Source organism: Pseudophryne corroboree, chromosome 3, assembly GCF_028390025.1.
Source record: "Pseudophryne corroboree isolate aPseCor3 chromosome 3, aPseCor3.hap2, whole genome shotgun sequence".
Lineage (NCBI taxonomy): Eukaryota > Metazoa > Chordata > Amphibia > Anura > Myobatrachidae > Pseudophryne > Pseudophryne corroboree.
The window spans coordinates 681396352-681423170 of NC_086446.1; the positions used below are offsets into that span (position 1 = coordinate 681396352).

At 46.4% G+C, this 26819-nt stretch overlaps 1 protein-coding gene across 3 annotated transcripts in view; it reads left to right on the top strand.

The window, feature by feature from the left end:
* The window catches only part of LOC135056585 (arsenite methyltransferase-like), a 354731-nt gene that overhangs the window by 117550 nt on the left and 210362 nt on the right, over positions 1-26819 (top strand). For all 3 annotated transcript variants that reach the window (XM_063961942.1, XM_063961941.1, XM_063961940.1), the window contains one exon: positions 24540-24583. In XM_063961942.1, coding sequence (XP_063818012.1) covers positions 24540-24583 — 44 coding nt within the window. The remainder of the gene's footprint in view (positions 1-24539; positions 24584-26819) is intronic.

Genomic DNA, 26819 nt, shown 5'->3' on the forward strand with positions numbered 1-26819 from the left:
GGGTTTCTGGCATTCGGGGAAAGGGGTCCCATGTGAAAACATGGGGCCCCTTTCAGTTCGTGGTCGGGTGTCCGTTTTTTTATTTTTACAAGTACGTGGATTACAAATGAATTACCCGAGGAGCCCTCTACACTGGATTTGGGGAGTAGATTTTTTTCAACAGGTACACCATGGATTCTACATGGAGAAGAGGACCGACCCTCGTGTGAACATAAGGTAAGTATGTGTATATGGTGGTGTGTATGTATGCATTAAAGTTATACTTTCAAGGTGTGTGTGTTATGTCTTTATTGGGGTATTTTTTTAGTAGTAGTACTAGAGGTACCAGCGGGCCTGGTTTTCCGCCACATGCTGGTACTTGTGGTTCTCCAAGTACCAGCTTGCGGGGGAGGCTTGCTGGGACTTGTAGTACTGCTACTAAAAACAATATTCATAACTTACAACAAAGGCTATCAGCCTCCCATCTGCAGCCCATTGGATGGGGGGGACAGCCTCGGGCTTCACCCCTGGCCCTTGGGTGGCTGGAGGGGAGGGACCCCTTGATTGAAGGGGTTCCCACTCCTCCAGGGTACCCCGGCCAGGGGTGACTAGTTGGGTATTTAATGCCACGGCCGCAGGGCGCTGTATAAAAGTGACCCCCGGCTGTGGCATTATCTGTCCAGCTAGTGGAGCCCGGTGCTGGTTTCAAAAATACGGGGGACCCCTACGCTTTTTGTCCCCCGTATTTTTGGAACCAGGACCAGGCGCAGAGCTGGTTGCTTAAATATGGGGGAACCCCTGTCAATTTTTTTCCCATATTTTTGCAACCAGGGCCGGCTCAAAGAGCCCGAGGCTGGTTTGGCTTAGGAGGGGGGACCCCACGCAATTTTTTTTTTAAGTTTAAACATTTTTTTTTTTTTTTTTACAAGGTGCACAATGAAGCCCAGCACGGATCTCTCAGATCCGGCCGAGATTCATTGTATTAAAGTCGGCAGTGTTTTACAAGTCACTCACGTAAAACACTGCCTAAAAAAACGAATGACATCGACATCGGAAAAACCGAAAATGCAGAATACGGCAGCTTAGTAAATTAATCGTAATCAATTCAAAAAGTTGCATATTTACACTTTCGATGTCATTCGTGATTGAACTTTGACCTCAAACGGGAAAATACGATTCTTAGTAAATTTACCCCAATGAGTTATGTGAAAAGGCTTGGGAATCTCCAGATAAAAACTGCAGATTTCCAAAAAGATTCTTATGGCGTATCCTTTCCCGCCAGCGGACAGGTTACGCTGGGAATCCTCCCCTAGGGTTGACAAAGCTTTGACACGCTTATCCAAGAAGGTAGCCCTGCCGTCACAGGATACGGCTACCCTCAAAGATGCTGCGGATCGCAAACAGGAGGTTACCCTGAAGTCCATTTATACACATTCAGGTACCTTACTGAGGCCGGCAATCGCGTCGGCTTGAGTGTGTAGTGCTGTAGCAGCTTGGACGGATACCTTATCTGAGGAACTTGATACCTTAGACAAAGATACTATATTAATGACCCTGGGGCATATTAAAGACGCTGTCCTTTATATGAGAGATGCTCAGAGAGACATTAGCCTACTAGGTTCTAGAATAAATGCTATGTCGATTTCTGCCAGAAGGGTCCTGTGGACTCGGCAATGGACAGGTGATGCCGACTCAAAAAGGCACATGGAGGTTTTACCTTACAAGGGTGAGGAATTGTTTGGGGAGGGTCTCTCGGACCTGGTCTCCACAGCTACGGCTGGGAAGTCAAATTTTTTGCCATATGTTTCCTCACAACCTAAGAACGCACTGTATTACCAAATGCAGTCCTTTCGATCACAGAAAAACAAGAAAGTCCGAGGTGCGTCCTTTCTTGCCAGAGGCAGGGGCAGAGGAAAGAAGCTGCACAACACAGCTAGTTCCCAGGAACAGAAGTCCTCCCCGGCTTCCACTAAATCCACCGCATGACGCTGGGGCTCCACAGGCGGAGTTAGGCCCGGTGGGGGCGCGTCTCCGAAATTTCAGCCACAAGTGGGTTCACTCACAGTTGGATCCCTGGGCAATAGATGTTGTGTCTCAGGGATACAAGCTGGAATTCGAAGAGATGCCCCCTCACCGATACCTCAAGTCGGCCCTGCCATCTTCCCCCTTAGAGAGGGAAATAGTGTTAACTGCAATTCACAAATTGTATCTTCAGCAGGTGGTGGTCAAGGTTCCCCTCCTTCAACAAGGAAAGGGTTATTATTCGACCATGTTTGTGGTACCGAAACCGGACGGTTCGGTCAGACCCATATTGAATTTAAAATCCCTGAACGTGTACCTAAAAAGGTTCCGGTTCAAGATGGAATCGCTGAGAGCGATCATTGCAAGCCTGGAAGGGGGGGATTTTATGGTGTCTCTGGACATAAAGGATGCATACCTTCATATCCCCATTTATCCACCTCATCAGGCGTACCTCAGGTTTGTGGTACATGATTGTCATTACCAATTTCAGACGTTGCCGTTTGGTCTCTCCACGGCTCCGAGAATATTTACCAAGGTAATGGCGGAAATGATGGTACTCCTGCGGAAGCAAGGGGTCACAATTATCCCATACTTGGACGATCTCCTCATAAAAGCGAGGTCAAGAGAGCAGTTGCTGATCAACGTAGCACGTTCTCTGGAAGTGTTACGGCAACACGGCTGGATTCTGAATATTCTAAAGTCGCAGTTGGTTCCTACGACTCGTCTGCCCTTCCTGGGCATGATTCTGGACACAGGCCAGAAAAGGGTTTATCTCCCGATAGAGAAGGGTCAGGAACTCATGACACTGGTCAGGGACCTATTAAAACCAAAACAGGTGTCAGTGCATCACTGCATTTGAGTCCTGGGAAAGATGGTGGCATCGTACGAGGCCATTCCCTTCGGCAGGTACCATGCGAGGACCTTTCAATGGGACTTACTGGACAAATGGTCCGGATCACATCTTCAGATGCATCGGTTAATCACCCTATCCCCCAGGGCCAGGGTGTCTCTCCTGTGGTGGCTGCAGAGTGCTCACCTTCTCGAGGGCCGCAGATTCTGCATTCAGGACTGGGTCCTGGTGACCACGGATGCAAGCCTCCGAGGGTGGGGAGCAGTTACACAGGGAAGAAATTTCCAAGGTCTGTGGTCAAGTCAGGAGACTTGCCTTCACATCAACATCCTGGAACTAAGGGCCATTTACAACGCCCTACGTCAAGCAGAGACCCTGCTTCGCGGTCAACCAGTTCTAATTCAGTCAGACAACATCACCGCTGTGTCTCATGTAAACCGACAAGGCGGCACAAGGAGCAGGGTGGCGATGGCGGAAGCCACCAGAATTCTTTGCTGGGCGGAGAATCATGTAAGCGCACTGTCAGCAGTGTTCATCCCGGGGGTAGACAACTGGGAAGCAGACTTCCTCAGCAGGCACGACCTCCACCCGGGGGAGTGGGGACTTCATCAAGAAGTCTTCGCACAGCTTGCAAGTCAGTGGGAACTGCCACAGGTGGACATGATGGCATCCCGCCTCAACAAGAAACTACAGAGGTATTGCGCCAGGTCAAGAGACCCTCAGACGATAGCTGTAGACGCCCTGGTGACACCGTGGGTGTTCCAATCGGTCTATGTATTTCTCTAACGTTCTAAGTGGATGCTGGGGACTCCGTAAGGACCATGGGGAATAGCGGCTCCGCAGGAGACTGGGCACATCTAAAGAAAGCTTTAGGACTATCTGGTGTGCACTGGCTCCTCCCCCTATGACCCTCCTCCAAGCCTCAGTTAGATCTCTGTGCCCGAACGAGAAGGGTGCACACTGGGGGCTCTCCTGAGCTTCTTAGTGAAAGTTTTAGTTTAGGTTTTTTATTTTCAGTGAGACCTGCTGGCAACAGGCTCACTGCATCGAGGGACTAAGGGGAGAAGAAGCGAACTCACCTGCGTGCAGAGTGGATTGGGCTTCTTAGGCTACTGGACATTAGCTCCAGAGGGACGATCACAGGCCCAGCTTGGATGGGTCCCAGAGCCGCACCGCCGGCCCCCTTACAGAGCCAGAAGGCAGAAGAGGTCCGGAAAATCGGCGGCAGAAGACGTCCTGTCTTCAACAAGGTAGCGCACAGCACTGCAGCTGTGCGCCATTGCTCTCAGCACACTTCACACTCCGGTCACTGAGGGTGCAGGGCGCTGGGGGGGGCGCCCTGAGACGCAATAATAAACACCTTGGATGGCAAAAAATGCATCACATATAGCTCCTGGGCTATATGGATGCATTTAACCCCTGCCAAAATACATAAAAAAAACGGGAGATAGGCTCCGCCCCCTTATCGGCGGCCTTATCTCCTCAGCACACTGGCGCCATTTTCCCTCACAGCTCCGTTGGAGGGAAGCTCCCTGGCTCTCCCCTGCAGTCACTACACTACAGAAAGGGTTAAAAAAGAGAGGGGGGCACAAATTAGACGCAGTATTAACTATACAGCAGCTATAAGGGGAAAAACACTTATATAAGGTTATCCCTGTATATATATAGCGCTCTGGTGTGTGCTGGCAAACTCTCCCTCTGTCTCCCCAAAGGGCTAGTGGGGTCCTGTCCTCTATCAGAGCATTCCCTGTGTGTGTGCTGTATGTCGGTACTTTTGTGTCGACATGTATGAGGAGAAAAATGATGTGGAGACGGAGCAGATTGCCTGTAATAGTGATGTCACCCCCTAGGGGGTCGACACCTGAGTGGATGAACTGTTGGAAGAAATTACGTGACAGGGTCAGCTCTGTATAAAAGACAGTGGTTGACATGAGACAGCCGGCTACTCAGCTTGTGCCTGTCCAGACGTCTCATAGGCCTTCAGGGGCTCTAAAGCGCCCGTTACCTCAGATGGCAGATATAGACGCCGACACGGATACTGACTCCAGTGTCGACGGTGAAGAGACAAATGTGACTTCCAGTAGGGCCACACGTTACATGATTGAGGCAATGAAAAATGTTTTACACATTTCTGATAATACGAGTACCACCAAAAAGGGGTATTATGTTCGGTGAGGAAAAACTATCTGTAGTTTTCCTGAATCTGAGAAATTAAATGAGGTGTGTGATGATGCGTGGGTTTCCCCCGATAACAACTGATAATTTCTAAAATGTTATTGGCATTATATCCTTTCCCGCCAGAGGTTAGGGTGCGTTGGGAAACACCCCCTAGGGTGGATAAAGCGCTCATACGCTTGTAAGGGCTCTATCCTCTCCCGAGATGGCCGCCCTTAAGGATCCTGCTGATAGAAAGCAGGAGGGTATCCTAAAATGTATTTACACACATACTGGTGTTATACTGCGACCAGCAATCGCCTCAGCCTGGATGTGCAGTGCTGGGTTGGCGTGGTCGGATTCCCTGACTGAAAATATTGATACCCTAGATAGGGACAGTATATTTTTGCCTATAGAGCATTTGAAAGATGCATTTCTATATATGCGTGATGCACAGCGGAATATTTGCCGACTGGCATCAAGTCTAAGTGCGTTGTCCATTTCTACCAGTAGAGGGTTATGGACACGTCAGTGGTCAGGTGATGCGTATTCCAAACGGCATTTGGAAGTATTGCCTTATTAAGGGGAGGAGTTATTTGGGGTCGGTCTTTCAGACCTGGTGGCCACGGCAACAGCTGGGAAATCCACGTTTGTACCCCAGGTCGCCTCTCAACATGAGAAGACGCCGTATTATCAGGCGCAGTCTTTTCGTGGATAAGCGGGCAAAAGGTTCCTCATTTCTGCCCCGTGACAGAGGGAGAGGAAAAAGGCTGCAGAAATCAGCCAGTTCCCAGGAACAGAAACCCTCTCCCGCCTCTGCCAAGCCCTCAGTATACGCTGGGGCTTTACAAGCAGAATCAGGCACGGTGGGGGGCCCGTCTCAATGAATTTCAGCGCGCAGTGGGATCACTCGCAAGTAGACCCCTGGATCCTTCAGGTGTTATCTCAGGGGTACAAATTAGAATTCGAGACGTCTCCCCCTCGCCGTTTCCTAAAGTCGGCTTTACCGATGTCTCCTTCTGACAGGGAGACAGTTTTGGAAGCCATTCACAAGCTGTATTCCCAGCAGGTGATAATCAAGATACCCCTCCTGCAACAGGGAACGGGGTATTATTCCACACTGTTGTGGTACCGAAGCCAGACGGCTCGGTGAGACCGATTCTAAATCTAAAATCTTTGAACACTTACATACAGAGGTTCAAATTCAAGATTGAGTCACTCAGAGCAGTGATTGCGAACCTGGAAGAAGGGGACTACATGATGTCTCGGGACATCAAGGATGCTTACCTTCATGTCAAAATTTACCCTTCTCACCAAGGGTACCTCAGGTTTATGGTACAGAACTGTCACTATCAGTTCAGACGCTGCCGTATGGATGGTCCACGGCACCCCGGGTCTTTACCAAGGTAATGGCCGAAATGATGATATTCCTTCAAAGGAAGGGAATTTTAGTTATCCCTTACTTGGACGATTCCCTGATAAGGGTAAGATCCAGGGAACAGTTGGAGGTCGGTGTAGCACTATCTCAGGTAGTGTTGCTGCAGCACGGTTGGATTCTCAATATTCCAAAATCGCAGCTGGTTCCGACGACTTGTCTTCTGTTCCTAGGGATGATCCTGGACACAGTCCAGAAAAAGGTGTTTCTCCTTGAGGAGAAAGCCAGGGAGTTATCCGAGCTAGTCAGGAACCTCCTAAAACCGAGCCAAGTCTCAGTGCATCAATGCACAAGGGTTCTGGGTAAAATGGTGGCTTCCTACGAAGCAATCCCATTCGGCAGATTCCACGCAAGAACTTTCCAGTGGGACCTGCTGGACAAATGGTCCGGGTCGCATCTTCAGATGCATCAGCGGATAACCCTGTCACCAAGGACAAGGGTGTCCCTCCTGTGGTGGTTGCAGAGTGCTCATCTTCTAGAGGGCCGCAGATTCGGCATTCAGGACTGGGTCCTGGTAATCACGGATGCCAGCCTGCGAGGCTGGGGAGCAGTCACACAGGGAAGGAATATCCAGGACTTATGGTCAAGCCTGGAGACATCACTTCACATAAATATCCTGAAGCTAAGGGACATTTACAATGATCTAAGCTTAGCAAGACCTCTGCTTCAAGGTCAGCCGGTGTTGATCCAGTCGGACAACATCACGGCAGTCACCCACGTAAACAGACAGGGTGGCACAAGAAGCAGGAGGGCAATGGCAGAAGCTGCAAGGATTCTTCGCTGGGCGGAAAATCATGTGATAGCACTGTCAGCAGTATTCATTCCGGGAGTGGACAACTGGGAAGCAGACTTCCTCAGCACGACCTCCACCCGGGAGAGTGGGGACTTCACCCAGAAGTCTTCCACATGATTATAAACCGTTGGGAAAAACTCGACAGGTATTGCGCCAGGTCCAGGGACCCTCAGGCAATAGCTGTAGACGCTCTGGTAACACCGTGGGTGTACCAGTCAGGGTATGTGTTCCCTCCTCTGCCTCTCATACCCAAGGTACTGAGATTGATAAGATGGAGAGGAGTAAGCACTATATTCGTGGCTCCGGATTGGCCAAGAAGGATTTGGTAACCGGAACTTCAAGAGATGCTCACGGAGGATCCGTGGCCTCTACCTCTAAGAAGGGACCTGCTCCAGCAAGGACCCTGTCTGTTCCAAGACTTACCGCGGCTGTGTTTGACGGCATGGCGGTTGAACGCCGGATCCTGAAGGAAAAAAGGCATTCCGGATGAAGTCATCCCTATCCTGATCAAAGCCAGGAAGGATGTAACCGCAAAAACATTATCCCCGCAATTGGCGAAAATATGTTGCGTGGTGCGAGGCCAGTAAGGCCCGACGGTGGAAATTCAACTGGGTCGATTCCTACATTTCCTGCAAACAGGAGTGTCTATGGGCCTGAAATTGGGGTCCATTAAGGTTCAAATTTCGGCCCTGTCAATTTTCTTCCCAAAAGAACTAGCTTCAGTCCCTGAAGTTCAGACGTTTGTAAAAGGGGTACTGCATATACAGCCTCCTTTTGTGCCTCCAGTGGCACTTTGGGATCTCAATGTAGTTTTGGGTTCCAAAAGTCACATTGGTTTGAACCACTTAAATCTGTGGACTTAAAATATCTCACATGGAAAGTAGTCATGCTGTTGGCCCTGGCCTGGGCCAGGCGCGTGTCAGAATTGGCGGCTTTATCCTGAAAAAGCCCTTATCTGATGTTCCATTCGGACAGGGCGGAATTGAGGACTCGTCCTCAGTTTCTCCCTAAGGTGGTTTCAGCGTTTCACCTGAACCAACCTATTTGTGGTGCCTGCGGCTACTAGGGACTTGGAGGACTCCAAGTTGCTAGACGTTGTCAGGGCCCTAAAAATATATGTTTCCAGGAGGGCTGGAGTCAGGAAATCTGACTCGCTGTTTATCCTGTATGCACCCAACAAGCTGGGTGCTCCTGCTTCTAAGCAGACTATTGCTCGTTGGATTTGTAGTACAATTCAGCTTGCACATTCTGTGGCAGGCCTGCCACAGCCAAAAATCTGTAAATGCCCACTCCACAAGGAAGGTGGGCTCATCTTGGGCGGCTGCCCGAGGGGTCTCGGCTTTACAACTTTGCCGAGCAGCTACTTGGTCAGGGGCAAATACGTTTGTAAAATTCTACAAAATTGATATCCTGGCTGAGGAGGACCTGGAGTTCTCTCATTTGGTGCTGCAGAGTCATCCGCACTCTCCCGCCCGTTTGGGAGCTTTGGTATAATACCCATGGTCCTTACGGAGTCCCCAGCATCCACTTAGGACGTTAGAGAAAATAAGAATTTACTTACCGATAATTCTATTTCTCATAGTCCGTAGTGGATGCTGGGCGCCCATCCCAAGTGCGGATTGTCTGCAATACTTGTACATAGTTATTGTTACAAAAATCAGGTTATTATTGTTGTGAGCCATCTTTCAGAGGCTCCTCTGTTATCATGCTGTTAACTGGGTTCAGATCACAGGTTATACGGTGTGATTGGTGTGGCTGGTATGAGTCTTACCCGGGATTCAAAATCCTTCCTTATTGTGTACGCTCGTCCGGGCACAGTATCCTAACTGAGGCTTGGAGGAGGGTCATAGGGGGAGGAGCCAGTGCACACCAGATAGTCCTAAAGCTTTCTTTAGATGTGCCCAGTCTCCTGCGGAGCCGCTATTCCCCATGGTCCTTACGGAGTCCCCAGCATCCACTACGGACTATGAGAAATAGAATTATCGGTAAGTAAATTCTTATTTTCCTCCTCTTCCTCTCATACCCAAGGTGTTGAGAATCATAAGAAAAAGAGGAGTGAGAACAATACTCATTGTTCCGGATTGGCCAAGAAGGACTTGGTATCCAGATCTGCAAGAAATGCTCACAGAGGACCCGTGGCCTCTTCCTCTAAGACAGGACTTGTTGCTACAAGGGCCCTGTCTGTTCCAAGACTTACCGCGGCTGCGTTTGACGGCATGGCGGTTGAACGCCGGATCCTAGCGGGAAAAGGCATTCCAGATGAGGTCATTCCTACGCTGATAAAGGCTAGGAAGGACGTGACAGCTCAACATTATCACCGTATATGGCGAAAATATGTTGCTTGGTGTGAGGCCAGGAATGCCCCTACGGAGGAATTCCAGCTGGGCCGTTTCCTTCACTTCCTACAGTCAGGAGTGACTTTGGGCCTGAAATTGGGTTCCATTAAGGTCCAAATTTCGGCCCTATCCATTTTCTTTCAAAAAGAGCTGGCTTCTCTACCTGAAGTTCAGACGTTTGTGAAGGGAGTGCTGCGTATTCAGCCTCCTTTTGTGCCCCCGGTGGCACCTTGGGATCTTAACGTGGTGTTGAGTTTCCTGAAATCCCACTGGTTTGAACCACTTAAAACGGTGGAATTGAAATATCTCACGTGGAAGGTGGTCATGCTACTAGCATTGGCTTCGGCTAGGCGTGTGTCAGAATTAGCGGCTTTGTCACATAAAAGCCCCTATCTGGTTTTCCATGCGGATAGAGCAGAATTGCGGACCCGTCCACAATTTCTGCCAAAAGTGGTTTCATCCTTTCATATAAACCAACCTATTGTGGTGCCTGTGGCTACTACTGATTTGGAGGATTCCGAGTTACTTGATGTGGTCAGGGCTTTGAAGGTTTATGTAGCCAGAACGGCTAGGGTCAGGAAAACAGAATCTTTGTTTATCCTGTATGCTTCCAACAAGCTTGGTGCTCCTGCTTCAAAGCAAACTATTGCTCGCTGGATCTGTAATACGATTCAGCAGGCTCATTCTGCGGCTGGATTGCTGCTGCCAAAATCCGTTAAGGCCCATTCCACTAGGAAGGTGGGCTCTTCTTGTGCGGCTGCCCGAGGGGTCTCGGCATTACAGCTGTGCCGAGCGGCTACTTGGTCAGGTTCAAACACTTTTGCAAAGTTCTACAAGTTTGATACCCTGGCTGAGGAGGACCTTGTGTTTGCTCATTCGGTGCTGCAGAGTCATCCGCACTCTCCCGCCTGTTCGGGAGCTTTGGTATAATCCCCATGGTCCTTACGGAGTCCCCAGCATCCACTAGGACGTTAGAGAAAATAAGATTTTACTTACCAGTAAATCTATTTCTCGTAGTCCGTAGTGGATGCTGGGCGCCCATCCCAAGTGCGGACTTCTTCTGCAATACTTGTATATAGTTATTGCTGCAATAAGGGCTATGTTATTGTTGCATCAGGGTTGAACTGATGCTCTTTTGTTGTTCATACTGTTGACTGGGTAAGTTTATCACAACTTACTGTATACGGTGTGATTGGTGTGGCTGGTATGAGTCTTGCCCTGGATTTCCAAAATCCTTTCCTTGTACTGTCAGCTCTTCCGGGCACAGTTTCTCTAACTGAGATCTGGAGGAGGGACATAGAGGAAGGAGCCAGAGCACACCAGAATCTAAATTCTTTCTTAAAGTGCCCATGTCTCCTGCGGAGCCCATCTATTCCCCATGGTCCTTACGGAGTCCCCAGCATCCACTACGGACTACGAGAAATAGATTTACCGGTAAGTAAAATCTTATTTTTTTTGGATAAAAGACCCAGATTGCTGCTGGTTTTTTTTTGCTGTATATCCTTCTATATGACGGAAGGCACCTGGGCATTAAATATATCGTTTATACTTGTAGTCAGTCCGGCACTCCAAATTCAGTGCGTAATATAGCCCAGGTGCCCTCCATGACACAGTATGGATACAGGAACAGAAAAAAGCAGCGGCACTCCGGGACTTTTCGAATCAAAACGTGTGTATTACGGCATTATAAACAATGCAAGTACTAACGTTTCGGGGCCCGTAGCCCCTTTGTCAAGGTTTATATACCTTGACAAAGGGGCTACGGGCCCCGAAACGTTGGTACTTGCATTGTTTATAATGCCGTAATACACAAGTTTTCGATTCTAAAAGTCCCAGAGAGCCAATGTTGTTTTCTGTTCCTGTGTGTATGCGTGTGTGTGTGTGTGTGTGTGTGTGTGTGTGTGTGTGTGTGTGTGTGTGTGTGTATATATATATGGCCAGTTCCTTTCGGAATATCACAGGCGTAAACAAATCCCTCGTGGATTTCGTCTAAACAATATACCTACTCTCGGTAGGAACAACCCGTTGTTCTGCAGCAAATGGTGTGGCATTTTAAACAAGTGTTCATTTGACCTTATCGCACTTGTTATTGAGGAGGTCAGTAATGACCTCAAAAAGGTGACAATCGATATTGAAACAACTAATGCTACTACTTTACCTTTACTACGTGAAGATAAATCTAGTAATTGGATAGAGAGACTGCAGACACAAATGGACACATTTCGCAACGAGTTGATCTCATTTAAAAGAAAGAAGTTGGCAACTGTGACATTAGATTACCAGAACCATACGGTTTACCGTTGGTTGCTGGGGAATTCTGGACAGGAGGGGCAGGATAGATACTATCGGCCAAACTATAGACGCCGTTATACACCGTTATACACCTGTTATACACCTGTTACCTATAATCCTGGATCATCCTATTCCACATCGGACACTGACACGGGGGAGGCACAATCTGTGGGCACACATTTTTTAGGCGCAGGCAATCCTATGTCCACAGAATTGAGGGAAGACCCAAGAGTCACCGGCCGCACCCGAGGCGGGGTGGCCACCCGAAGAAGGGCGCGAAGGCGACGACGATAGATTCTGTATTTAATTTGTCAGACTATCGATTAAGTGACTCTGAAATAGCACTCTTATCGAAAGGCCTGACATTTGTTCCGACAACTAAGCACAACAAATTTCAAAACACTGTTGAACTTTACAGATTTAGCCGTAATCTTAGGTTAAAAGAATTTTTTGGCGTCAAAACATCAGACACCAATACATCCAAATTTAAACAAAAGTCACAATTTGATCCTATGTCCGCTAATGCTAGTATTAAGACATTTACACGCATTGTTCAGAAGGACATTAATGAGTGTCAGGTACCTAAAATGTATGATAATTTATCCACTGACGAGCGTATTGCATTGAAGAATCTACGAGATAATCCCTTTATAGTTATCCGCCCTGCGGATAAGGGAGGAGCAGTGGTGGTCCAAAATTGGACCGACTATGACAAGGAAATTCTGTCACAGCTATCGGATTCTAACACATATCTCAAATTAGATTTCTCTATCGTCCTAAGTGGATGCTGGGGTTCCTGAAAGGACCATGGGGAATAGCGGCTCCGCAGGAGACAGGGCACAAAAAAGTAAAGCTTTACTAGGTCAGGTGGTGTGCACTGGCTCCTCCCCCCATGACCCTCCTCCAGACTCCAGTTAGATTTTGTGCCCGAACGAGAAGGGTGCAATCTAGGTGGCTCTCCTAAAGAGCTGCTTAGAGAAAGTTTAGTTTAGGTTTTTTTCTTTACAGTGAGTCCTGCTGGCAACAGGATCACTGCAACGTGGGACTTAGGGGGAAAGTAGTAAACTCACCTGCATGCAGAGTGGATTTGCTGCTTGGCTACTGGACACCATTAGCTCCAGAGGGATCGAACACAGGCCCAGCCGTGGAGTCCGGTCCCGGAGCCGCGCCGCCGACCCCCTTGCAGATGCTGAAGCGTGAAGAGGTCCGGAAACCGGCGGCTGAAGACTCCTCAGTCTTCATAAGGTAGCGCACAGCACTGCAGCTGTGCGCCATTTTCCTCTCAGCACACTTCACTGGGCAGTCACTGAGGGTGCAGAGCGCTGGGGGGGGGCGCTCTGAGAGGCAAATATAAACCTTATACAAGGCTAAAAATACCTCACATATAGCCCATAGGGGCTATATGGAGATATTTAACCCCTGCCTGACTGGAAAAATAGCGGGAGAAGAACCCGCCGAAAAAGGGGCGGGGCCTATCTCCTCAGCACACGGCGCCATTTTCTGTCACAGCTCCGCTGGTCAGAACGGCTCCCAGGTCTCTCCCCTGCACTGCACTACAGAAACAGGGTAAAACAGAGAGGGGGGGCACATTAATGGCTATATATATATATATATTAAAGCAGCTATAAGGGAGCACTTAATATAAGGATATCCCTTGTATATATAGCGCTTTGTGGTGTGTGCTGGCAGACTCTCCCTCTGTCTCCCCAAAAGGGCTAGTGGGTCCTGTCTTCATTAGAGCATTCCCTGTGAGTTTGCGGTGTGTGTCGGTACGTGGTGTCGACATGTATGAGGACGATATTGGTGTGGAGGCGGAGCAATTGCCAAATATGCAGATGTCACCCCCCAGGGGGTCGACACCAGAATGGATGCCTTTATTTGTGGAATTACGTGATGGTTTATCTTCCCTTAAACAGTCAGTTGAGGACATGAGGCGGCCGGACAATCAATTAATGCCTGTACAGGCGCCTCAAACACCGTCAGGGGCTGTAAAACGCCCTTTGCCTCAGTCGGTCGACACAGACCCAGACACGGGCACTGATTCCAGTGACGACGGTAGAAATTCAAACGTATTTTCCAGTAGGGCCACACGTTATATGATTTTGGCAATGAAGGAGACGTTACATTTAGCTGATACTACAGATACCGTAAAACAGGGTATTATGTATGGTGTGAAAAAACTACAAACAGTTTTTCCTGAATCAGAAGAATTAAATGACGTGTGTGATGAAGCGTGGGTTGCTCCTGATAAAAAGTTGATAATTTCAAAAAAGTTATTGGCATTATACCCTTTCCCGCCAGAGGTTAGGGCGCGCTGGGAAACACCCCCTAAGGTGGACAAGGCGCTCACACGCTTATCCAAACAAGTGGCGTTACCCTCTCCTGAGACGGCCGCACTTAAGGATCCATCAGATAGAAAGATGGAAGTTATTCAAAAGAATATATACACACATGCAGGTGTTATACTACGACCAGCTATAGCAACTGCCTGGATGTGCAGTGCTGGAGTAGTTTGGTCAGAATCCCTGATTGAAAATATTGATACCCTAGATAGGGACAATGTTTTACTGTCGTTAGAACAAATAAAGGATGCATTTATCTATATGCGTGATGCACAGAGGGATATTTGCACACTGGCATCTCGGATGAGTGCTATGTCCATTTCAGCCAGAAGAGCCTTATGGACACGACAGTGGACAGGCGATGCGGATTCAAAACGTCACATGGAGGTTTTGCCGTATAAAGGGGAGGAGTTATTTGGAGTTGGTCTATCAGACTTGGTGGCCACGGCTACTGCCGGGAAATCCACTTTTTTACCTCAAGTCACTCCCCAACAGAGAAAGGCACCGACCTTTCAACCGCAGCCTTTTCGCTCCTACAAAAATAAGAGAGCAAAGGGCTTGTCGTACCTGCCACGAGGCAGAGGAAGAGGGAAGAGACACCAACAGGCAGCTCCTTCCCAGGAACAGAAGCCCTCCCCGGCTCCTGCAAAAACCTCAGCATGACGCTGGGGCCTCTCAAGCGGACTCGGGGACAGTGGGGGGCCGTCTCAAAAATTACAGCGCGCAGTGGGCTCACTCGCAGGTAGACCCCTGGATCCTGCAGATAATATCTCAGGGGTACAGGTTGGAATTAGAGACGGATCCTCCTCATCGTTTCCTGAAGTCTGCCTTACCAACCGTCTCTTCCGAAAGGGAGAGGGTGTTGGAAGCCATTCACAAGCTGTACGCTCAGCAGGTGATAGTCAAAGTACCCCTATTACAACAAGGAAAGGGGTATTATTCCACTCTATTTGTGGTACCGAAGCCGGATGGCTCGGTAAGGCCTATTCTAAATCTGAAGTCCTTGAACCTCTACATAAAAAAGTTCAAGTTCAAGATGGAGTCACTCAGAGCAGTGATAGCGAACCTGGAAGAAGGGGACTTTATGGTATCCTTGGACATCAAGGATGCGTATCTACACGTTCCGATTTACCCCGCACACCAGGGGTACCTCAGGTTCATTGTTCAAAACTGTCACTATCAGTTTCAGACGCTGCCGTTCGGATTGTCCACGGCGCCTCGGGTCTTTACCAAGGTAATGGCCGAGATGATGATTCTTCTTCGAAGAAAAGGCGTATTAGTTATCCCATACTTGGACGATCTCCTAATAAGGGCAAGGTCCAGAGAACAGCTGGAGACAGCTTTAGCACTATCTCAAGAGGTGCTAAGACAACACGGGTGGATTCTGAATATTCCAAAATCCCATTTAATCCCGACAACTCGTCTGCTGTTCCTAGGAATGATTCTGGACACGGTTCAGAAAAAGGTTTTCCTTCCAGAGGAAAAAGCCAAGGAGTTATCCGATCTGGTCAGGAACCTCCTAAAACCAGGAAAAGTGTCAGTACATCAATGCACAAGAGTCCTGGGAAAAATGGTGGCTTCTTACGAAGCAATTCCATTCGGCAGATTCCATGCAAGAATATTCCAAAGGGATCTGTTGGACAAATGGTCAGGGTCGCATCTGCAGATGCACCTGCGAATAACCCTGTCACCAAAGACAAGGGTGTCACTTCTGTGGTGGTTGCAGAAGGCTCACCTATTAGAAGGCCGCAGATTCGGCATTCAGGATTGGATCCTGGTGACCACGGACGCCAGCCTGAGAGGCTGGGGAGCAGTCACACAAGGAAGAAACTTCCAGGGAGTATGGACGAGTCTGGAAAAGTCTCTTCACATAAACATTCTGGAACTAAGAGCAATCTACAATGCTCTAAGCCAGGCGGAACTTCTCCTGCAAGGAAAGCCGGTGTTGATTCAGTCGGACAACATCACGGCGGTCGCCCATGTAAACAGGCAGGGCGGCACAAGAAGCAGGAGTGCAATGGCAGAAGCTGCCAAGATTCTTCGCTGGGCGGAGAATCACGTGATAGCACTGTCAGCAGTGTTCATCCCGGGCGTGGACAACTGGGAAGCAGACTTCCTCAGCAGACACGATCTTCATCCGGGAGAGTGGGGTCTACATCCAGAAGTCTTCAACATGTTAATAGACCGTTGGGAAAGACCAATTGTAGACATGATGGCGTCTCGCCTCAACAAGAAACTGGACAAATATTGCGCCAGGTCAAGAGATCCACAGGCAATAGCTGTGGACGCACTGGTAACTCCTTGGGTGTACCAGTCAGTGTATGTGTTTCCTCCTCTGCCGCTCATACCAAAGGTATTGAAGATCATACGGCAAAGAAGAGTAAGAACAATACTAGTGGTTCCGGATTGGCCGAGAAGGACTTGGTATCCGGAACTTCAAGAGATGCTCACGGACGAACCGTGGCCTCTACCTCTGAGAAGGGACCTGCTACAGCAGGGTCCCTGTCTTTTTCAAGACTTACCGCGGCTGCGTTTGACGGCATGGCGGTTGAACGCCAGATCCTAAAAGGGAAAGGCATTCCAGAAGAAGTCATTCCTACCTTGATTAAGGCACGGAAGGAAGTCACCGTGAAACATTATCACCGCATTTGGCGAAAATATGTAGCGTGGTGCGAGGATCGGAGGGTTCCGACGGAGGAATTCCAACTGGGTCGTTTCCTACATTTCCTGCAATCAGGATTATCTATGGGTCTCAAATTGGGATCCATTAAGGTTCAAATTTCGGCCCTGTCAATATTCTTCCAAAAAGAATTGGCCTCTGTCCCTGAGGTCCAGACTTTTGTCAAGGGAGTACTGCATATACAGCCTCCTGTGGTGCCTCCGGTGGCACCGTGGGATCTAAATGTAGTTTTAGATTTCCTCAAATCCCATTGGTTTGAACCATTGAAAAAGGTGGATTTGAAATATCTCACATTGAAAGTGACTATGTTACTAGCCCTGGCCTCTGCCAGGAGAGTATCTGAATTGGCGGCTTTATCTTATAAAAGTCCTTATCTAATCTTCCATTCGGATAGGGCAGAACTGCGGACTCGTCCGCATTTTCTCCCTAAAGTGGTATCAGCATTTCATCTGAACCAACCTATTGTGGTGCCTGCGGCCACTAGCGACTTGGAGGACTCCAAGTTGTTGGACGTTGTCAGAGCCTTAAAAATATACATTGCAAGGACGGCTGGAGTCAGAAAATCTGACTCGCTGTTTATATTGTATGCACCCAACAAGTTGGGCGCACCTGCTTCTAAGCAGTCGATTGCTCGTTGGATTTGTAACACAATTCAACTTGCACATTCTGTGGCAGGCCTGCCACAGCCTAAAACTGTAAAAGCCCACTCCACAAGGAAGGTGGGCTCATCTTGGGCGGCTGCCCGAGGGGTCTCGGCATTACAACTCTGCCGAGCAGCTACGTGGTCGGGGGAGAACACGCTTGTAAAATTTTACAAATTTGATACCCTGGCAAAGGAGGACCTGGAGTTCTCTCATTCGGTGCTGCAGAGTCATCCGCACTCTCCCGCCCGTTTGGGAGCTTTGGTATAATCCCCATGGTCCTTTCAGGAACCCCAGCATCCACTTAGGACGATAGAGAAAATAAGAATTTACTTACCGATAATTCTATTTCTCGGAGTCCGTAGTGGATGCTGGGCGCCCATCCCAAGTGCGGATTATCTGCAATACTTGTACATAGTTATTGTTAACTAATTCGGGTTATTGTTAAGGAGCCATCTTTAAGAGGCCCTTTCTGTTGTCATACTGTTAACTGGGTTTAGATCACAAGTTGTACGGTGTGATTGGTGTGGCTGGTATGAGTCTTACCCGGGATTCAAAATGCCTCCCTTATTGTGTATGCTCGTCCGGGCACAGTACCTAACTGGAGTCTGGAGGAGGGTCATGGGGGGAGGAGCCAGTGCACACCACCTGACCTAGTAAAGCTTTACTTTTTTGTGCCCTGTCTCCTGCGGAGCCGCTATTCCCCATGGTCCTTTCAGGAACCCCAGCATCCACTACGGACTCCGAGAAATAGAATTATCGGTAAGTAAATTCTTATTTTCAACCCGGTAAAAGAGATTAAATCTCAGGTTGATGGGTCTCTAACACGGGGATTTGAAAGTGGTTGGTTGGATCAGGAGTTATACGCCTATCTTACGGTTGATTATCCGAAATGTCCCATTATCTACACCCTACCAAAGGTGCACAAAACCCTTGATAAACCGCCTGGGAGGCCGATCATAGCGGCAGAAGGGTCTGTGCTTCAGCCTCTAGCTATTTATATTGATAGTATACTTCAGCCCTTAGTATTGGACAACACTAGTCACATTCGGGACTCTAATGACTTTCTCGAACTTATCCGGAATATTACCCTGTTAGACGAACCAATAATATTGGCAACCATGGACGTATGTTCGTTATATACAATTATTCCGCATGATCAGGGTCTTGAAGCGGTGGCAACAGCCCTACAGAAGTCGGTTAATCTTAAACAACCTATCGAGTATATTTTGGAGTTGGTTAAGCTGGTTCTAACTTTAAATCATTTTTCCTATAAGGATCTATTTTTTATGCAGAAATCAGGGACGGCCATGGGCTCAAATCTGGCCCCGTCGTATGCTAATTTATATATGGCACAATATGAGGAAACCAATATTTATCCGAAGTATGGTAAATTCATACGTCTGTATAAACGATTCATTGACGATGTATTTATACTATGGACAGGTACTGAGCAGACTTTTGTCAATATGGTCGAGGATTTGAATCAACTGGCATCGCCAGTTAGGTTCACGTATACTGTATCAACCAAGGAGATTTGTTTTCTTGACATCAGGGTAATAATCAGAGAGGGGAGATTTATAACTACCCTTTTCCGGAAGGCCACTGACCGTAATACCACACTCTTGGCCAACAGCCATCACCCTCCATCGTTAAAAGATAACTTACCGGTATCCCAATACCTTAGGGTTATGCGTATAAACTCGGAGACAGAAGCAATGAATACACAAATTACAGAGATGACGGCCAGATTCATTGAACGTGGCTATAAACGAAGGATCCTTGAGGGATGCTTGAGGAAAGCCACTAGGATTTTCAAGGGAGAAGCTAGGGCTAGAAGAGACAACACCGGCAGGATGACATTCTCTACTACATTTAATGGGATGTCTGGTTGTATTCGGAAATCAATCAATAAGCATTGGCCCATTGTGACCTCGGACACTACACTACCATTTACCCATATGCCGACACCGATGATGGCATTTGGTAGGGGACCAAATTTAAGACAGCTTTTGATGCGCCCTACAGTATTCCCGGATGAGACTCCTGATAAGATCTGTGTTATGAAACAAAAACCTGGATGTTTCTCCTGTGGGGGTTGTGTGACTTGCAGGTCTATGGTGACGGGTCCCACTGTGATGCATCCACAGACAGGGAAGAAAATACGTATTACATATCACTTGCACTGTCATCTAGACCATGTTATTTACATACTTATCTGTCCATGTGGTTTATATTATGTGGGGCTTACCACCAGGCCCTTTAGAGATCGAATGGCCAATCACCGTACCTCCATACGCGCAGCATTTGAAACCGGAAGTACTGATAAACCAGTAGCCCGACACTTTTTTGAAAACAAACATCAGGTATCTAGCATGAGATGCAAACTGATAGATTGGGTTCCACCTATACAGGGTGGTGGTGACAGAACTCTCGCGCTCAAGCAGCGCGAGAGTTACTGGATCTACACCTTGGATACGGTTTTTCCTAAAGGAATGAACGAATATAATCCATTGAATCTTTTTATCAAACGGTAAAAGGCCTCATATGTTGGGGTCACCTCTTGCTGATATGTCCCGTAATTAGGGTTTAGAATTGAGACCCTCGTGATGTTTTGATGCTTGGGTTTGTAGAATCTACTCCTTGGCCTTTATATTTATTGGATGAAGGCACCCCTGTTATAAGGGGACCTTCGGTCAATTTACTTGGTCGGGCCAGGTGACCCCTTAGTCTCCTGGGCTGGACCCTAAGTTCTCGCCCTTGTTCCTATTTCCAACATTTGATTTTTTGAGGAGTGCGAAGTTACTATGTTTATACATAATTGTACCATTCTGATATTATGTCTTATTTGTATTAGTATGTACATTATTCTAATGCTACATCCCCCTGAGTATATACTGGTTTTATAATACTTGACGGTTATCTTTGGGGTTGTTTTGCCCCATAGGGATATCTTATATATTTTGATAATATACTCACCAGATATTACGAGGGGGGATGGGAATGTTATGTCTACATGTAATATTATTGTCACTTTGTATGTATTTTTATAAAATGTTATTTATGAAATGTATGGTTAGACAATCATGTCTAAACCTTAATGGGACATTACCTACTATGTATGTAACAAGTACTTTGATGTTGGAAATGTGAACGGTCGGGCTGGACCATTGTGGATGTTGTACCACTTTAAGCCCTCAGGTTCCATTGTTGCATGATGACATAGATGCTTCATTAGTGATACATACATGTATGTTTATATGTGTCATGTGTCCTTTACTTATTTACTCATTTATATATATTTTTATTCTATATTTGTGACAGTTAGCCCAGTGGATATATTGCACAGGACCCCTTTAGCTTGTTTCACATCAACATAATGATGAGCGAGTAATCTGTCATCTGTAGCGATGCGTCTCACCATCACCTGGTGGAACGCATACTTCCGGTGTATGGCACGCATGACGCCTCGCGGATAGAGTTTGGTGATGCGCTTCCGGTCCGTGAGACGCATGGAGCGTCCCGGACCTTGGAGTGTGGCGGTTGCGGTGGTGTCGGGTGCCGGGCCCTCGCATTCGGTCACACGCAGGTGGGGAGTGTTGTTTATAGATGTGGGGTGTTTAAACTGGTTTGACTCTGCGGTAATTCTGATGATAGCGTGCAGCGGACGTGACGTTGCGTTCACTTCCGGCCGTTTGGGTTTAAATCCTCCGGCGTCTAGACTGCATGTGTAGAACCAGGTGCCCTTTGACTGTGTGAACATCGTAATGTAAGTATCCACCACCTAGGGGTTATTGACTCTGTCTGTACAGTTGTACCATTGGTGACTGATACTGGTACTGTATACTATCTATTTCAGTAATCATTTTTTGATGCGTTGTGGAATCGAATAGTGGCATACCTGGATACATTCAGACTGGAATGACTGCTGGCATATAGTGAGTAGTTGGTGTTCATCACACTCACATGTTAGATCAGTTTATATTTTTAGTCTCCACTTTCACCTTTCCCTCTTGTGTCTATAGGACGATTTTTTGTGAATTATACTATTGGAAGCCTACACACATTTACCTGTGACGGTACTATTGCTGAGTACGTATGTATTCATATATACGTGTCTTTGAGCTAAATAGCACTGGTTTTGTTTGCTGATATTTTGCACTTATTGGTTTTCCAGGCATTTGAGCAGCATACCAGCTGAGTGGATAGATATTGTCGGGATCTTTTTTCCCCTAAGTGAGGCCTCTATGTAAGCTTTCGCTTGTTCTGATTTTTGGAGTCACTGTGGTGGTCACTGTAGTAGGATATTATCCACTGGGCCTAAGGTTTATTTTGTTTGATAAACACACGGTGCAGTGTGCCGTGTGCTAGTTAGTATATGATTAATGCGCAATAATGGGGCCTGGGAGGCATTAAGAGTGGTCTTATGTTCTCTTTCTTTTCTAGATCTTTATTGAGGATACTATGTATATACCTTGAAAAATGATGTGAATGTTAACCGATCATGCCTATCTTGAGAAAGACCCGGTCTAGGGGTCGAAACGTCGATCAAAGGCGAATTGGTGCAACTGACTATTAAAACATGAATGTTTTATGCAATTTAATTGTATACGTTATTTATTTGTGAGTGCCCCTTCCACTTCTGTGGAATTCTTGTTATGTATTTGTGGCTGACTGAGTCAGTTTCACTGGGTGCACCCTGAACATGTGTTTATGTATTTTTTGATGCGAGTGCGGATCTCCAATGATATATATATATATATATATATATAAAATATAATATTATTTATACAAAAGAGGAGCTGAAAGTAGCAGTTACATAGTACAGTATAATAGACCATGTCATGTATAGAATCTACATTCATTGATAGCTTGTCATTCTTTTACATAAACTAGCCAAATGTCATGTGCACTCGCCCTGACTTCACAGCGTGTGGACAAGAAAAAAAATACGATGCCACTAAACGATTTTATCATAATTTCTTGCTGTGTTATGTATGTCTTTAAATTCTCACGATGATGACCTTGAAACTCGTGCCGCAAATATGTACAGCAGGAAATCAGTTTGAAAATTCGCTTCAGAGCTCTGGTATTGCTATTTCCAGCTGTAAGTGACACAGTAGAGATCCAGAGAAGGTGCAGGAACCGTTTTACTCAGTTCATGGCATACCGATCATAATACATAGAGCCCAAAGGGAATGTTGTGTGCTTTATAAAACAAATAGCTGGGCACTTCCCTGTTGGAATCCTTTAGACATCACGCATGCTGGGTACACACTAGGATGACAGATCGGGTGTCCTGCCAACCTATCTGACCATTGGTAAGCGCATACACACTAAAGCTGGGCAAACCCTATACAATTATCTGACCGATCTGGCTGATTGGAATGAAAATCTGGTAATGGATGAGAGCAAATAACAATTGTCCATTTGCTCCCAAATACTGAGTAATGGACAAAACCTGTTGTTCAGACAAATTGGTTAAATATCGGCTTTATCCAATTTGCATGAACAGTTTTTGTCCGTTTTTCAGTGTCTGGAAGGAAATGGTAGATTGTCATTTGCTCTCATCCATTACCAGATTTTCATTCCACCAAGCCAGATCTGTCCGATATCTGCCAGATAATTGTATAGTGTAAACCCAGCTTTACCAATTGTCAGCCCGATGTGTATCGTGCCTGACATCACAACTGGGCAAACGGTTACATATGCCCGCACAGTTGTAATATCAGTCACCGGTGGCCATGCAGCACGATGCGCTGATATAACTGCAGCTATATTGCCCATGCTGCACAGCTGACGCGATATGTCTGTGAATGATGTTCCCAGACATATCGCTGGTACACACCCGCCAACACGCCCATGATATATCGGCCATCGTGTACCTAGCACAAGAGTCTGAGGGGTGCATTTACTAAACAGCATGTTTTCAAATTGCTTTTGCTCTTGCTATTGCCATTTTAAATTCAGCTGTCAAATGCACTGTTCAGTAAATATACCCGTGAGGCCTGTAAGCCAAATCTAGTTGACATTATTAGTTGATTTTAACGCCAGTATGCCTTCAGTCTATTATTAATGTCTAGAAGATACATATTGAAAAGTATATTTTTGCTGCAACTAGACAAATTCTCTTTAATAGAATGAAAAATATCATCTATTTTAATTATAATGTAAATAAAATATAATATTTAAAGTAACTAATTGCATGTTAAAAAATACAATATATTTTTAATTAAATTTGATTATTTATATAGTAAGAGCTTAAAAAAAGGTATTGTTAATGCCGAGGTAAAGGGTACTCCATGAAAGGCTAAACATTCATTAATTGGTTACAGAAGAGTTTCAAGTAAATAAGAAGTGTGTATATGAACCTTCCTCTCCATTTATTAGGCTGGAGATGTCTGAAAGTACATGGTCCTCACTGAACGTTATCAGTGCAGCTGATTGGTTGGATATACAGGTTGAGTCTCCCTTATCCAAAATGCTTGGGACCAGAGGTATTTTGGATATGGGATTTTTCCGTATTTTGGAATAATTGCATACCATAATGAGCTATCAAGGTGATGGGACCTAAATCTAAGCACAGAATGCATTTATGTTTCATATACACCTTATACACACAGCCTGAAGTTCATTTTAGACAATATTTTTTATAACTTTGTGCATTAAACAAAGTGTGTGTACATTTACACAATTCATTTATGTTTCATATACACCTTATACACACAGCCTGAAGGTCATTTAATACAATATTTTTAATAACTTTGTGTATTAAACAAACTTTGTGTACATTGAGCCATCAAAAAACAAAGGTTTCACTATCTCACTCTCACTCAAAAAAGTCCGTATTTCGGAATATTCCGTATTTCGGAATATTTGGATATGGGATACTCAACCTGTATTTCGCCTTGTTCAATCAGCTGCATTTTATGTTTTTTCTAGAGTCTTAGGCCCCCGGAAAGCAGTGGTTAAATAATTGTTTTTAACACATATCAAATGTTGTATGATCTTGCAGAGCCTCAGAAAAATGGCAATAATAACAACTCATCTACAATACCAGTAAGTTCCTTTTTTAATATTTTTCATTTATATCATCATCATATTTTATTTACATGGTACAAGAACTGTTCCATTAGCACCACACATTGGGGTAAGAATATCCAAAATATGACAATGTATTTGGAAAAAGGAGAGATGATGAATTAAAATGCAAACCTCTATTGTATCAAAATGACTTACATAATATAGACAGACCTTAGACAACAATGCATAAAAAAGTATCCAGGATAATAATTACTTAGAGTACTCAGGGGGTACATCTATATCCTAGAAGAATTAGAATGTTTAAAATCCAAAAAGTAATTGTTGTCAAAGATTAACAGCAATGTGAAAAATGAAACAGGAGGGGACTTGGAGTGGGCAAAATATGTGTAAGAATGATTAAATGAAGGTCGTAGAAAAAAAACACAGTATAAAATAACACTGCTGATAATTATTCAAGTGGTGTAATTACATGAATTAGTAAAAGCCTGTCCATGAAGTAAGAATCAAAGAAATTGCTGATCAGAAATATCAGCCAGTCCTATTACATTTCTTATATAAGTGTTGCAGAATTTAGTAGGAAAGAGAAGTCAATATCGTGCATATATCAGAGGTGTTTATTAATTCATGCATTGTTGGTACAGTATGCTGCGGGGTAAAATGACTGGCCAGGCTGCCGGAATTCTGAGACACACGCAATGCAATGATCACTTAGTTAAGCTTTTTCTTTTTTCTTTTCTTTTCTCTGACGTCCTAGTGGATGCTGGGAACTCCGTAAGGACCATGGGGAATAGCGGCTCCGCAGGAGACTGGGCACAACTAAAAGAAAGCTTTTAGACTACCTGGTGTGCACTGGCTCCTCCCACTATGACCCTCCTCCAAGCCTCAGTTAGATTTCTGTGCCCGGCCGAGCTGGATGCACACTAGGGGCTCTCCTGAGCTCCTAGAAAGAAAGTTTATTTTAGGTTTTTTATTTTACAGTGAGACCTGCTGGCAACAGGCTCACTGCATCGAGGGACTAAGGGGAGAAGAAGCGAACCTACCTGCTTGCAGCTAGCTTGGGCTTCTTAGGCTACTGGACACCATTAGCTCCAGAGGGATCGACCGCATGGAACTGGCCTTGGTGTTCGTTCCCGGAGCCGCGCCGCCGTCCCCCTTACAGAGCCAGAACCAAGAAGAGGTCCGGAAAATCGGCGGCAGAAGACATCAGTCTTCACCAAGGTAGCGCACAGCACTGCAGCTGTGCGCCATTGCTCCTCATGCACACTTCACACTCCGGTCACTGAGGGTGCAGGGCGCTGGGGGGGGGGGGGGGGGGGCCCTGAGCAGCAATAAAAACACCTTGGCTGGCAAATATATCACAATATATAGCCCCAGAGGCTATATATGTGATAAATACCCCTGCCAGAATCCATGAAAAAGCGGGAGAAAAGTCAGCGAAAAAGGGGCGGAGCTATCTCTCTCAGCACACTGGCGCCATTTTCTCTTCACAGTATAGCTGGAAGACAGCTCCCCAGGCTCTCCCCTGTAGTTTGCAGGCTCAAAGGGTTAAAAAGATAGGGTTGGCACTAAATTTAGGCGCAATATTGTATATACAAGCAGCTATTGGGAAAAATTCACTCAATATAGTGTTAATCCCTAAATTATATAGCGCTCTGGTGTGTGCTGGCATACTCTCTCTCTGTCTCCCCAAAGGGCTGTGTGGGGTCCTGTCCTCAGTCAGAGCATTCCCTGTGTGTGTGTGCGGTGTGTCGGTACGGCTGTGTCGACACGTTTGATGAGGAGGCTTATGTGATGGCAGAGCAGATGCCGATAAATGTGATGTCGCCCCCTGTGGGGCCGACACCAGAGTGGATGGATAGGTGGAAGGTATAAACCGACAGTGTCAACTCCTTACATAAAAGGCTGGATGACGTAACAGCTATGGGACAGCCGGCTTCTCATCCCGCGCCTGCCCAGGCGTCTCAAAGGCAATCAGGGGCTCAAAAACGCCCGCTCCCTCAGATGGCAGACACAGATGTCGACACGGAGTCTGACTCCAGTGTCGACGAGGTTGAGACATATACACAATCCACTAGGAACATCCGTTACATGATCCCGGCAATAAAAAATGTGTTACACATTTCTGACATTAACCCAAGTACCACTAAAAAAGGGTTTTATGTTTGGGGAGAAAAAGCAGGCAGTGTTTTGTTCCCCCATCAAATGAGTGAATGAAGTGTGAAAAAGCGTGGGTTCCCCCGATAAGAAACTG